Here is a 14,625-nt window from a genome sequence, read left to right on the forward strand (position 1 = left end):
ATAGCATTTCAAGATAGCATACTGAATGCTGAATAATACAACTTCACTTCTTACTATGAATGCACAATTAAAATCCTAATACTGGACTAACATGTTTCCTGTAGAGAAACAAGGTAGGGAACACTTACATCCTCACTTGACCACAGGCAGGCAGAAGCAAACAGATTATTTTTCTGTTTTTCCCTGTCTTTCTGAAAATAGCCATTGAACTGATCAAATGGTTTAACTCTTAAGACAAGAGGAAGAAATACAGTCTCCAACCTATTCTCACATCACAGAAATTAACTGGAAAGTATATTTCCTTCTCACTAACATCAGACTGCTTCAACACTTTACCCAGCCTCAGTTCTGAAGGCACCCAAGGGCTGTTACTCTCTTGTTAATACAAATCCCACACATCTCTCATACCCAAAACGCAAGTACCCCCACCATGAGGAAGGATCACGTGCACGCTAGAGCATACACTGCATACATGAAACTAAATGTGAATTCAGCAAGAAACAGGAGAGACTACATTTGAAGAACATAGTCGATGTGCATTCTTACAATGTAAATAGGTTGTGGGTGTCCAGCGTCGGCAGCTAATTAAAAAGTAGTCTGCTCTTTCTGAGCAGTTTCGCTGTTGTGGACAGAAACAAGGTGTTGAAACAATTTGCCCAGCCTGTGGTTTATAAGATGGTAGCAAGCTGCAAGTTGGCCACAACTACCTTTCAATGCATTAAAAACAAAGTCATGGGCTTTGAAAGCTACACAGGATGCTAGCCACCCAGACCCACAGTGACAAGCCAGCATCTGCATAGGGATAATCAGATAGTCATCTTCAAGAACTTGTGAATATTGTATTCCAAAGAATTCCTTTACAATTCAAATTTTTACAAATTCAGTTAAAAAAAAAAAATCACTGAAGAACTCGATTGTTTTACATACCAGGGTCATATGATGGTGGAGGTGGTGGAGGGAGTTTTCCACCATCTTTAAGATTAAGTCCTTTGGCTGCTCGTATAGTTGCTATAAATTCCTCGTGCTTTCGTCTCCAGTTGGAAGGTTTTTTGGGTGGTTCTGGCTGAGAAGGCAAAAAAGAAAGAGCTTTACATGTTTGAAGCTCTTACTTCAAGCAAAGTATGTGCCTTATTTTACTACACAACATTATAGTTAGATTTCTTCCAGATCCTAGTTATCACGAATTGCCAACAGAAATAAGTCTTATTATAATGCATACATAGTTTGCCTAAAATGTTAATATGCAGATTAAATTATAACATACCCGTGGCTTAAGAGGTTTTACTGTGGGAATGTCAGTTCCTTCTGCTCTCTGTCGGCTGGAATCAAATGTCTTCCTTTTCTTGGCAGAAGTTTTTTGGCAAATGGGTCCATGCTTTTTCTACAAGCAGAAGAAAACCAAAAAGGAGAATATAGAACTTAGTTTTGAAAACATAATTTATTAACATGTTATTTCCCTCTTTCTCAATATGCCAATCAGCAAACACGGCCCAGCTCTTGATAAATAAGATCAGACTGCTTTCACTCCAATATTTATGCCAGCCATTACTTTTAGAACACAACTACAGCAATTCATCAATGCATATACATATTGAGCGGCAAGACAAATCAGAAGAAATCCAGATTCATATTTAAGGACAGACTAATTTCTATCAAGAGTGGAGAACACAGTAGTTTGAAGATGGCTAGCAAAACACTTCATTTACTAGCTGAGACTGCATGATGATAGGGCTTACATCTGCAGAGGCAGTGATTCTGTGACCCTAGAGAAGATGCTTTTAGAAGCATGTATTTTCAGAAAGTGATGGGATGCTGAAATAAAATTAACCTCCTTCAAAGGAGCTTCAAAACTGAGACAACCGGAATTAATAATTATTTGGAAAAAAAAAAAACAAACACAAAACCCCCACCAAAACCAAACATCTGGATCAACTTTATTTAGCTATACTGACCATTGCTTAACTCCCATATCAACATATCAGATCTAAATGCCAACAGTGCTCATACCGCTTACCAATGCTGCTGGAAAGAAAGTCCTTCCACAAATCCTACATGGCAGCAGATCTCCAGTTTGCACTGTAACCACACCTTAAAAAAAAAAAAAACAAACAAAAAACACAAACAACGTCTATAGGAAAATTTGTTTAAATTCATGATAAAAACGTCTTCCTAGATTGCTAACCTCATATACTTAGCAATACTAACAGTTTTTACTGTAGTAGTATATACATTCTCTGAACTGTGCAGAGACTGTGCAGATCAGAAAGGAAAAGGTGATACACAAGTCCTTACGTACTTTTGGAAGCAGTCAGGCCCAGTAACATGTCAGTATCAATTCTGATAATTTGCAATACGAAACTCTGTACCTTTAAAGGGATGCCTGTATGCCAGCATGCAAATGACAGATTCACTGTAAGTCACAATGACAGCCCAAACACACACCCACCAAGAATAACAATATTCAGTGGGTATTTCTGTGTCTTTGGAAGAGAATCACCTGTTACAGCATCAAATATAAGTCACATCACTTAGTTTTCTCTACTAAGTTAAACTATTGCACTTTTTCTTGGAAAGAAAAAATCTTGAATGCTATTTTTACTATATATTTTATTCAGATTATTACTGACAGTTTACAAAAGCATTTCTGATGTTGTTATTCAACCATTAGTAACAAAAATGTAAATGGTATACTTGACATACAACAGATTCACAGAACCAGATAAAAGACCAACAAATCAAAGTATCCAAGCCTATGCAAGCAAATATATTCATATAGTAAGCATTATGCAATGGAGTCATGGCAGAAATGGAAAACCCCACAGGGTTTCCCAATAACAGGCATCTATTATATGTAGTACTGTACCAGAGATGCAGGGATATTTTTTTATCATGTATACATCAATAAAGAGGTAGTAAGTTTCAACTAAGTTTGAGAATTACCAGTTGCTTTCTCTGCACTCAGTCTGAGTATTGCAGACAATACAGCTCCCTCTATTGATACAAAGTTAAAACAAAGATATTTTGAATTGACTTGTATTTTAGGCAAACTAGTGGCTTAAACTAACGAAGCTATGAACATCGCAATGTTCAATGATTTGATCAGTTTTTGTTCCCAGTTCCCCAGTGGAAAACAATTTTCCATCTAAACATACATACTTGTCAATTAACTGCAGGACCAGTCCTAAAGAAAATGAAAAATTTAACAAAATGTTTCATGGCAAACAAGTGTAGATTCAGGCAGCCATGGTTCCCACTGAAAAACTTCTTTTCCAAATGTAAAGATTAAAATTGAGTGAGATTTCTAGTACCCATATGTAACTATTAGGTCTATTCCTGCCTTTTTCAATTACTTGAATGACGTTCATCATCAGTATGTAACTACATAATGTACTGATTGTATTAATACACTACAGAGCACAATCCATTTTAAGAATCACAAATCATATGAAAAGTGTTCTGCAGTTTAAAACATGTTCCTGTCTTTAATTTATATACCTTTTTCACATAGACATGAACAGGCCCTTGTCACAGCATAGCAGGACTGTACTGACAGTGACTTTGAGTTTTACAATTGAAGTCATAATCAAGCTTCCTTTTGTGTCATCTAAACATATGTACTTAGATATACACAAGTAGGGGGAAGTAGGAAAGACAGAAAACGTGCAGATAAATCTTGTTTCTCTTCTATTCTTGCATCTGAATTATACTTGCACGTTATCAACATTTACTAGGAATTTATTTTTTACTGTTAACTATATTTTTTCAATCTCTATTTTAAACAATCATGTCTGAAAATTTTTCCACGGGCCTGTTTTCTTAAATCCACAAGCCTGAGCATAATGTTAATCACAAGTAAGAACATGCACACTGGTCATGTATAGCATAGAAGGACAGAATCTGCTGTTACCATTTTCCTCAAGGTCAAGCAGCAATGCTTGTAAGCTTTTCTCAATTCTCCCACTCAAAAATACAAGGTATGCACAGATTTATTTTGGTTTTTTCATTACTTCATTCTTCAGAGTTCTCAGCACTCTTAATGCTAACAGACATCACTGCAAACTCACTTCTGCTAAAGAGTTCAACTTCCTTTTATCACATGATTCTAATCCAACCCTCAGTTTTGCAGAAAAAAGTGAGAGAGGCATTTCATGGAAATACAAAGTGACACTGTTTGCGTCTTTAAGAAATTAGCTGAAATAAACCAGAATTAGTGATCTTGAAATCAGGTGTATAGTATAAGATTAAGGACTTGACGAGAAGAATTCTTCCAAATATCTGTCTTAGTAAAAGAAGAAAAGCTACATTTTCCACCATATTCTTCTGTTCGCTGAACTCTGGAATTCGAGCTTGTGTTTAAATTCACCATTAAAAGAAGTAGACTTGATAGATGCTCACCTGATAGAGCAGTATTTACATATGACATACCAATGCATAACGAATGCCAATGAGCACTCACTGCAGCTACAGTTACAGAGCTGGATTTCCTCACAGCATTCCTAACCCTCCTTTGCTGCTGGCAGGTACTCAACCACGTTTGCAAAGAGCTATTCCTACTGCCAACACCTCCTCCCCCCAATACAAATTACTGACCCAAAACACAAAAGGAAGTTATTTTAAAAAATTAAAGTTCCTCAAGTTTTGTTGAAGATGGGAAGCCTACAGTCCTTTATATTTGCACACTTATCCCTTCAATTTCCTAATCATTCCTCTGTGAATTTCCTCTCCTTTAAAGTAACCCCCCCCCCCCAACCGACCACAAAACCCCAAAAAACTCACCACAAACAAAACAAAACCACAAAATCTTAACATTTCCCTCTAGGAGCCCGTGAGCCTTCCCTTACAGATGGGTTAGTAATGTCATCAACGTGAAATCTGATAGTTTTAAAATAAAACATGGCAATAAAATTGTGAAAGTTGGAAAAGAGATGGCTTGTTTTGTTGTTTTTTTTTAAAAAGGCATTCATGCATGATGTCTAATGCCATCAGTACACTTGTTATTTACATAGCTTCTGCACAACAAGTGACATAAAAGCACAATGTAAGGGAGGAGGAATTCTTATACATTTTTAGCCGTAATGTAAAAAGTGAATATTTCTACCACCAACAATAAACAGGATAACTTTTTTCAAGGAAATGACTGAATTATTTTGGCTGCAGTTTTCCAGCATAATGACTATAAAACGCAATAAAAATGGAAAAAAATATTATTCCAAGTGATTTTAGTCTGATAAAATTAAAGAAGAACAAACAAAAGCAAAATCTCACAGTTGAAAACTTTGGGATTTCTTAAAAAGGGCATGCACTGACTGAATCTTTTTCCTGATGAAAAGTTAACAGAAATGAGTTGTTAAATTGGGATGTACTGGAGGGGGAGGAGGAGGTAAAAAACAGGGAACACTCAAATCAAGAAACAGAAGGATTTGCTTGGCAAATGAGTCTGAGGATAGAAATTGGTAGTAAGATGGTGTCATAGCAATTTTCTAGTCTTCTTTAAGCCTAGCAACAACACAGGGATTGCCCTCATTTTGGTTATACAACCACAGAAGACCCAAGATCCAGCAGCAACACTACTTCTTTTTACCGTCTTTAATACCACTAATCAGCAGCAGTTTACATGCCTGTATTAAACATGAATGAATATAGTTAACTTAGAAAAGGACAGACATAATTATTACTGTTTATCTAATCTAAAAACACTTAGGGAAAAGAGAAGTATATTCAAAATGGTTATGTGAATACCAAAGGAAGAAGTATTTCAGTTGAAGTGATGCCAAAACTATGATATACAGCTTTACACTCTATCCTCCTACTGTCTGCCTGAGACCAGGTCTCAAATAAAACCACAGAGTTCAACCTAGTAAGATGCTGGGTATCTGAATTAAACAACTAGATTGGGAGTTTTATTAGCAGCACTACAATACTCTCACCATTTGTGTTTCTGAACTGTCCCTGTCAGAGCTCTTCCTCCTCCAGCTACTCCCAGAGTACAACCACCTTCCAAATTATTTTTTTCTACCTGCAAATGAGTAAGTTACTGCACACATTCCTTTTGAATATGGCCACAGTCCAGTTACTCATACTTTCTGTTCCTGAAGTTGGAGTTTAGCTGCAAAGTTCAGGTGGACCTCAAAGTCTGACAGTCAGTCTCCCAGATGGGAGCACACTGCTTTCAATACTCTGGTAGATGAGTTTAGTCTTCCTTGAAACACAGATTTCCAGAGAACAACTCTTTTTCTTTCTCTCCTCTCATGTTCAAAACCAGCAACTGATTACAGCGGAAAGTGTGATCTCTCAGTCCTCGGATTTATCTTTCTCAGTGCAACATGTGGACCCATCAATCCATACAAGTTTGATCTGACACAGTCACAGGCATAATGCTAGCTCTTGCCATCATGTTTACAAATTAAGCAGTTGTGTAAACAGACCCCACACCTAGAGGGAGCAGGAGTCTTCAGTATTGCTGAACAGCTATTAACCGAGGTTTTGTTACAGTTTTCTCTTTTGGAGAGCGTTGTATACCCCAGTATGTGTCTGTACTCAGATATTTATATGGAACGCTTCAAAGAAACAAGACTGCACTTAGTCTCAGTAACAGTATTTCGTCATGTTGTAAAATCTGTTTGACTGCCCTTCAAAACCTTTTATTTGCATTTCCTGTCACAGCAGCGAAAGTACTAAATGACTTTGGCCAGACAACTGTGATAATCAGAGCCATCAAGCCTCACTGAATTCAAACTTGCAGAAACAGTCTGGTATGATTTCCAGCCTTGAGACTAGGTACCTATTTGAAATCAGCAAGTAATCTATGACTGTTGAAAGTTATTACTTGAAGAGTGCTTGCCAAATTCTTCTCCTGCAAAATTATATATATTGCTTTTAGCATAACTCCCCTCTCATCTCCAAAAGCAGAGTATTTTCCCCTTAATAATTTTCCATATGTATACTTCAGGTATGAAAAAAAAAAAATACAGTGCATTCCCCACATTAACTGGAATCTATATCATCAAGCCACAGCATCTAGTTCTTTGGGGACTGTCTGTCTCCAACATATGTCCATTAATCAGTTCTGACTGGGTTATATTTTTTAATCAACACGTTAACTAACAACAGTCTGAAAAGACAAATACCATAGAGTCACCTAAAAATGATACTGATGCAGTGACATAGGTAGGGAACACTTTGAACAATTTAGAACATTAATTTTTAAAGAGTAATTTTAAAGAGCATTAAATAATGAAAAGATGAATGTATAAAAGTAGGAAAAAAGTATACCAATAATGGTTGAAGTTTTGCAAGTTTTCATTATTTTGCCAAAGGAATTCTGAAATGCAAATGAAAGTCAGACAAATACATCATACTGCTTAACAACAGGCAGTACTTGCCATACTTTGGTAAAGTCTGCTTGATAACTGATGACGTGCATGATTTACCCCACCAAGCAAATCCCTGCTCTCTTATGCTATTCAGCAGTTTGCAGGAAGAGTTAGAGAAAGGAAGACGAAGTCATAGTAAGCTCTGTCTCTTAGTATTCAACCTTCCACATACTTTGAAATTTTTACACAATTAGGTTATTTGTATTTGTATAACAAATAGCAAACCAATCTACTGTTATCTACCTACCCCTAATTTTAGAGGAAAGCCTTATGAATTCTCTTCTACTTCTGTATTGACAATGCAGTTTAATCTTGTATAAAACTGTCACTTCTGCTTCCAAAAGATAATAAAAAGCAGTATAACTTCCATTCCTTCAAGCTGAAAAGCTTAAGTAAGACTCTCATAGTAGCTCTGCATGTTTTTAAACCAGCTCTTCAGTCTGACAATGCAAGTGCATTATATTTGCCAAAATTACTGTTATCGCATTGAACATGAGACTGATGATGGCGAGTTCTGTATTACTTCCTTGAGAATAACATGTCAAGGAGAGCCCCGCTGCCTCAAAGTGACAACCTGGAGGAGGATTCTGGGAAGAAGATTTTTTTTTTGTGACTGAAAAATGAATTGCATGCAGTTAAGAACGGTTGTAACAGCAGCACACGCACAACTCACATTGTGGTGTACTCTTTTTTCTGTGACTGACTGTCCTTCTTTCCTCCCTTCCTCATATGAGCACAACTTTTAAAGTGAAAACATGCCAATGTCACACTACACATCCTTAAAAATAACCAGCTCTCCTGAACTCATCTCTAGGGACTGTCCCATGGGATTCTTCCAAGCAGATCCCTAAACAAGTCAAAGCCTGCTCTCCTGAAGTCCAGGGTTGAGATCCTGCTATTTGCCCAGCCCCCCCCGCCCCGCGAATCCTGAATTCAGTCATCCCATGGTCACTGCAGGTAAGGCTGCCCCTGACTTTTACATCTTGTGTGTTTGTAGGTATGAAGTCCAGCAGGAATGCCTTTCCTTGTCAGCTCCTCGATCACCTGGGTCAGGAATTTGTCATAAATGCATACCAGAAGCCTCCTAGATTGCTTGTGCCTTGCTGATTTGTCCCTCCAGCAGGTATTGGGTCATTAAAGTCCCTCATGAGGACCAGGGCCTGTGAATGGGAGGCTCCTTCGAATTATCTGAAGGAGGCCTCATCTTCCAGGTGGTTTGTAGCAGACCCCCGCAACAACATTTCCCACATGGGGCTGCCTGCTGACCCTGATCCATAAGCTCCCAGGTGGCTACACAGCAAAGCTCCATGCATTCTTTCTGCTCTCCCACATAAAGGGCAACTTCCCTTGCTGTCCAACTGGTTCTGCCTGTAACCATCCACCAAAACACTGCAGTCCTGTGAGCTGTCCTACCACCTACACATGATCCCAACAAGATTGTAGCCCTACAACTGCATGCAGACCTCCAATTCTTCCCATTTGTTCACATACTGTGAGTGTTAATGTACAGGCACTTTAAAGAAGCACTCAGTCATGATGATTATCCAGAAAAATCTGTGAGAGCTGCCCCTCTAATGCATATGGAAACAGCAAAACCAAACGCACATAATCAGCACTATTTGATCGATCTGACTTCCAGATACATTACCTAGTCTTCTATTAACGAGCTTTTAGATCAACTAAAGCCACTAGAAAGCATGTGACTGCAAAATCCATGTACATGTTACACAATACTGCTTTGGCATCATAAACTCACTATTCTCCTGGATAGGCTACAAGCACCATGATGACTGTAAGCAGGTAGTCGAGCAAAGACTAGCCTTCTCACACTAGCCTTAAACCAAGACTGCTTTGGACCAGTAACCCCCAAAGCAATTCTGGACTTACATACTCTACTACCTAAACGTAATTGAACAGAGCAATCCCAATCTAAGTCTGCTTGCTTATCAGAATGTTATTTGACTAACGATAAAATAATGTGTTAAAAACAGTTTTGATAATAAACTTAATTTATAATATATTGATTCCTAGTTTGCCCCCCCCCCCCCGAATTTCTTTAAAAAGTAAGCCCACACCTCACCCCCTCCAGTCAACTGTTTAACATACTCTTGGAACTAGATTTTACTGAAACGCAACAACTGCTTTTGATAACCACCACATCGTGTGTGCGTGTGCAGGTAAAATACATTCATCTTCCCACTATATTCAACCAATTGAATTCAATTACTAGATCAATCTAGTTTCTGCAATTTAAGTTAAAAATGCAAGAATTCTACCAAAACTACGGAAAATGGTGTAAAACCTATTAGTTCTAATATGCTGAAGAAACTAATCTGAAACACTCAAATTCCTGTCTACACATATTACTTCTTTTCCTTTAAAGGTGAAACGTATTCTGATAGTGCACTTGCCCTATCACATCAGCCTAAACTTAGCTTTCAGAATTTTGCCTTAAGTAACACATTTTAATTTCTTCCCCAAAACATAAACATTAATCAAAAACCAAAAACATAATTGCCTTAGAAAAAGTAAATACATTGACCACAATTATACAGTGTATTAAATGTCAAAATTAGATCACATAACAGAGGTGCAAGTATGCCTAATGAGACATAGCAGTTCAATGCAAAGTCATATTTATCATTGTGTTTTAATGGCTACCAGCGACAAACAACTTCTTAAAAAGAATACACATTAGTATTAGTTTTGCATTTCAATCTTTAATAGTTTCCAACTTGCTGATTTAAGAACAGTACGAGAAAATTAATTCTGCCTTCTGTTGGACAAATAAGACACCAAAAAAAAAAAAAAAAAAAGCTGAAGTGTTCCAAAAAGGCAGGAGCTGCTCTCAAATGGAGCTTAAGAAAATGGCCGCCAAAGTAAGGAAGCTGCTGCATGCATCCAGTGAGGCAAGACAAAGATGAACGCTAAAGGAAAAGTAAGACTCACATTAATATTATTTTTTGTTTTCAAAACAGAAATAATTTTCTACACTGTTAGGGGAAAAAAAAATAAGACCGGCCATTAGCTTATTCAGAAATTCTGTCAAAGCAAGTATAAGCACTTGCTTTCAACAGTCACGTTACTAATATAAAACCCCAAACCAGAATGCTTGCACTAGAACGCTTGGGCTGGAGTGGTGTGTCTCAGACATTGTCAGTACCAGCGAAGGGCCCAGGGACAAACACTATTACAGCACAGATCTCAGCTCTCAGCAGAAGATGCTGTACAGCAAGCCTTAGTCTTATGAGACCTTGAGGGCACACCCAGACTGCTCAGAGTCTAAATGCTTAATCACAGTAGTCCCTACTTGGCATCTGCAAGGGAAAGCTCTGCGTTTGAGACTGCAGGCTATTTCCTGAGCAAGCAGCCACACATCCCCTTCCAACCACAACCAGCCTTCCCTGGCTGCTAGAGCGTAAGCTGAAGGAGAACGCTGGGGCTGGGTAAGCGCTGCCATTACCTACCACAGAGAACTGGACTTTTGCCCTCGGACACAGCTGCCCCTCTGCTCTTCACTCCTTAGGCAGCAGCACTCCTGACCCACTGGGATGGGCTGTGAACAAGTGTGGGAAGCGGCATTTACTCAGCTCAAGCAGCTGTTGCCGGCATACTCCCAGAAAAAACAACAGACTGGAGAGAAGCCGATCAAACACCGCCATTGGACTGCTCCAGCTTAAATGAAGTCAGGAATTCAGTGCTTGGATCCCCTCCTCCATCTCCTTCAAGCAAAACAGAGCAAGAAACATGCCAACGTGACAGCTTTTTTCTTGCCATCCAGCAGTAAAAGCAACAAGCACATGTTAACCCATCAAAAATGGTCCTGAAATTCAGTACATGGTGAGCTATTCAGGAAAGGATTTTTAAACTCACCTTAGAGATCACTACATTTTCAGGCACAGACAGTCTACTGCTCTAAGTATTTTCACCAGTAAATTAAATGAAAACCGAAAAACAGCCAAACAGTGCAGAGGCTGCAAAGTAACAAACTCTGAGCTAGCGACTTTAGATGTAACATCAAATTTGTCACTTGTAATGACAAGTGCGCACTGATTTCTTTTACAAAACTTTGAAGTTATAAATTTGACTTTCAGTATCAATCTAGTAATATAACAATACTGACATACAAATAAAGTAATAAAGCAACAGACTTAAAAAAGCAATAAAAGTAAATTTCAGAAGAAACTTTTAAGTCACACAGAAACCTACTTTGCCATTTCACTGAACATTTAAACTTGCACAGTGAGAAAATGCAACTGCAACACTGGAAATATTTAGCTTTTTAGATGTCACTAATGCAGCTCCACAAGCCAACTAATACACGTGCAACTCTCCACATTATGGAAAGAATCATTATAAACTGGGTAGAGTTCTTTCTTATTAATAGCATGCTTAAATAAACAGAAATAAAATAGATCTTGCATCAGTAATGCTGAGCTTCAGAAAAGCAAAACACCAGCTTCTGAGGGAGGAAAGTCCAGGCCAAGCATCCTGAGCCTGAGGGGGTCTTCCACAGTCATCAAAACACACCAGCAGACTGCTGCCAAAAGACAAAGTCCTGCCCCCCACCACAATCACGTCCCTCACACGCACAACCGCCAGGGCCTGCTGTACAAATTGGCTCTGGGAATTGATTTTGCTAAGCACTGACATACAGAGGGAGCTGGCTGAGCCAGATTTCAGAAGCAGTCCATACTTCCATGTCGGATGGATACGACTGCATAACTGTGCTTCTGAACACAAATTTCATCTAAAATGGCAACCAGCAATGTTCATCTGAGTTGCCAGTGGAGCAACGACTCGAAAAAAGTATAATAGCCAATGAAATAATTTATTATTGTTATTGGTTTTGCCTACATTTTTCTTGTCTTGGGGACATCTTTCTCTAGAAACTTCATCTGCGCCTAACCTAATGTTCATTAAGAGACACCTTAAACTGAAAAACTGTAAGTAAAAGCAAAACCACTTGCTTCAAACGTTTTGAAGCAAAAAAGGAAGTCTTTATGTTGTGGCAATTTGTTTAGAGAAAGAAAAACATAGCACAAAGTGACCCACAAAAATGCAAAATACTATATTCTTCAGCTTGAAGAACTTTAGCTTTCAAGGATGCTGGATAACAGTGTGGGACACGAGTGTTCACAATGCAAAGACATCTGAAGTTTTAGAAATAGATTATTACCTGTGCTATTCTCAAATTAATCTCATGTGTTCAGAAGGAATATTTCACATCATGGAAAAATGCTTTGATAAGCTCTAATCTTTGAAAGTACTTTCAAGAAATGGTTCACGGAGTAAACATGAGATTTCACCTATGATTTAGCAGTTCTTCCTTCTACCACCCCCAGTACCTACTGAAATACACAGAAAATGTAAACCATTTCCAGCAAAGTCAGAAGTTAGACAAATTCTGCTGCAAGAGCGACATGATTTTTCAGGCTTCTGCTGTTACCTGTAGATCTGCTTTCTTCCCACCCTCTGTTATGAAGGTGTTAGAGCTTATACAACACAGCTGGCATAGCTGCTGTGCATAACTTGCTAAATTAGCTCACAGCCAAATCAATTGATGGATGGGCTGCAGATGATATGCAGTCCCAACTGCAGTCAAACGCACAGCTGACTCAAAAATCAAAGCAAGCTTTCCCCTTCTGGACAGGCAACATACAATTGTCACAAGACTGTCATGAGAGTCGGAGTGCCTGATAAAGCATTATTGGATAAGCCACCGGACACCACCTTTCAAATTTAAAAGGCATTAATAGTCAGCAAAGCATGAAGAGTAAATCAAATAAAAGAGAACATCTTGGGATTTTAATGCCAAGTCATGTTGTCCAAATTTATATTCTTAAAGTCACTAGGCATAAGAACAGAGTCTGAGGACTGTAAAATCTGCTAGACAGAAGACAGGTATTCGGTGAGAATTACTTCCTTTCTCCAACTGTGCTAGAAGGGATAACGAACAAAGGCTATTTTGTGCTCACCCCTATTTAAGCACTCAGTTACCTTTAGCAAAGCAGAGCATGAAAGACTTAATGACTGTTTTGTCATAGTTACTCAGAAAAGGTCTGTATTTTTTTTTCTTAAGTGATACGGTTAAAGCAGCTTGCAAAACACAGTAATGACAGGCCTACCGAAATGCTCAGACAGCAAGCTGTAACTTCATAAATTCCAACCTGATATCTATGCTACGATGGATACTCTGGAGGGTGATGGTGTCTGCATTAACGCAAGTGGCAAAGAATAAAGTTGCAAATACTCTGTCAGCAAATATATACTCAGTCCCCACTGCACTGAACACTTCCATAGCATCATAAGCGCATCCTAACACCCACCTTAGCCATCTGTTTTCAAGAAAAGGATGCCTGGCAAAGATGCCCGCACGACTCGATGCCGTGCCCACCCCAGGGCACCCGCTGCCCGCGGCGGATCACCGAGCCCGCTCACCGCCGCCCGAGCTCGGCCGCGGCAGGAAGGGGCCGGCGGGGAACGGCCACAACCCCGCAGCTGGGCTGCGAGAGCCGAGCAGCGCCCGAGACAAAGCGCAGCGAGGCCGGCCCTGCCGCCGCGCCTGCCCCCCAGCTCGCCGGGCTCCGCGCAGGGGCCCGCCGCCTCCCACCTCTCTTTGCCACCCCAAAACCACGCTGCCCCCCTCAGCGGCGCTCCCCCGCCTCGGCCCCGTCGCGCCCCCAGCACTCCCGGCCGCGGAGCGAGGCGAGGCCGCCGCGCCACCTCAGGGGGCTCCGAGAACGCGGAAGGCGGCGCCCGGGCCGCAGCTCCCGCCGCCGCCCAAGCACGCCCCGCCACAGCACAAAGGCGCGGCGCGGCCCAGGCGCCCGCCGGCTGCCCCCGGCGAAGGGAGGGGACCCCCCGCCGCTGCCCCTCACCTTCCAGCCCCTCCATGCCGCACCCCGACCGCCGCCGCCGCTGCCGCCGGCCCCGCCGCTGCTGTGGCAACGCCGCCACCTCCCGGCCCGCTAACAACCGCCGCTCCCATTGGCCGGGCGGCGCGGGCGGGCGGGCCCGGGCGGCCCCTCACGGCCACAGCCCCGGGGCGGGCGGGAGCACCGGCCTACCCCGCGGGCACTGACCCCCGCAGCCGCCCGCGGCCACGGACTCCCAGCCCCCCCCGGGCCTCCCGGCCGGCCCAGGTGGTGCCCCCCCGCCCCTCGGCTGCGCCCCAGGTCGGTCTTCCCAAGGGGGCGGCGCACCAGGTCTGAGCACCTTCCCGCAAAACCCAGCCTTAGCCCAGCTCTGG

At 41.0% G+C, this 14,625-nt stretch overlaps 1 protein-coding gene across 2 annotated transcripts in view; it reads right to left on the bottom strand.

Annotated features, from left to right (window-relative positions):
• ZC2HC1A (zinc finger C2HC-type containing 1A) overlaps positions 1-14,349 on the bottom strand; it is a 33,850-nt gene extending 19,501 nt beyond the window's left edge. For both annotated transcript variants that reach the window (XM_087751095.1, XM_087751084.1), the window contains exons 1-4: positions 14,255-14,349; positions 2,015-2,088; positions 1,265-1,381; positions 928-1,063 (exon numbers count right to left, since the gene is read on the bottom strand). In XM_087751095.1, the coding sequence (XP_087607221.1) occupies positions 928-1,063; positions 1,265-1,381; positions 2,015-2,088; positions 14,255-14,270 (343 nt within the window). In that variant the 5' untranslated portion in view covers positions 14,271-14,349. The remainder of the gene's footprint in view (positions 1-927; positions 1,064-1,264; positions 1,382-2,014; positions 2,089-14,254) is intronic.
• Between the last annotated feature and the right edge of the window lie 276 nt (positions 14,350-14,625).

This window comes from Nipponia nippon, unplaced genomic scaffold (genome assembly GCF_047370975.1).
Source record: "Nipponia nippon isolate SJK-2023a ecotype South Korea unplaced genomic scaffold, ASM4737097v1 scaffold_1, whole genome shotgun sequence".
Taxonomy (NCBI): Eukaryota; Metazoa; Chordata; class Aves; order Pelecaniformes; family Threskiornithidae; genus Nipponia; species Nipponia nippon.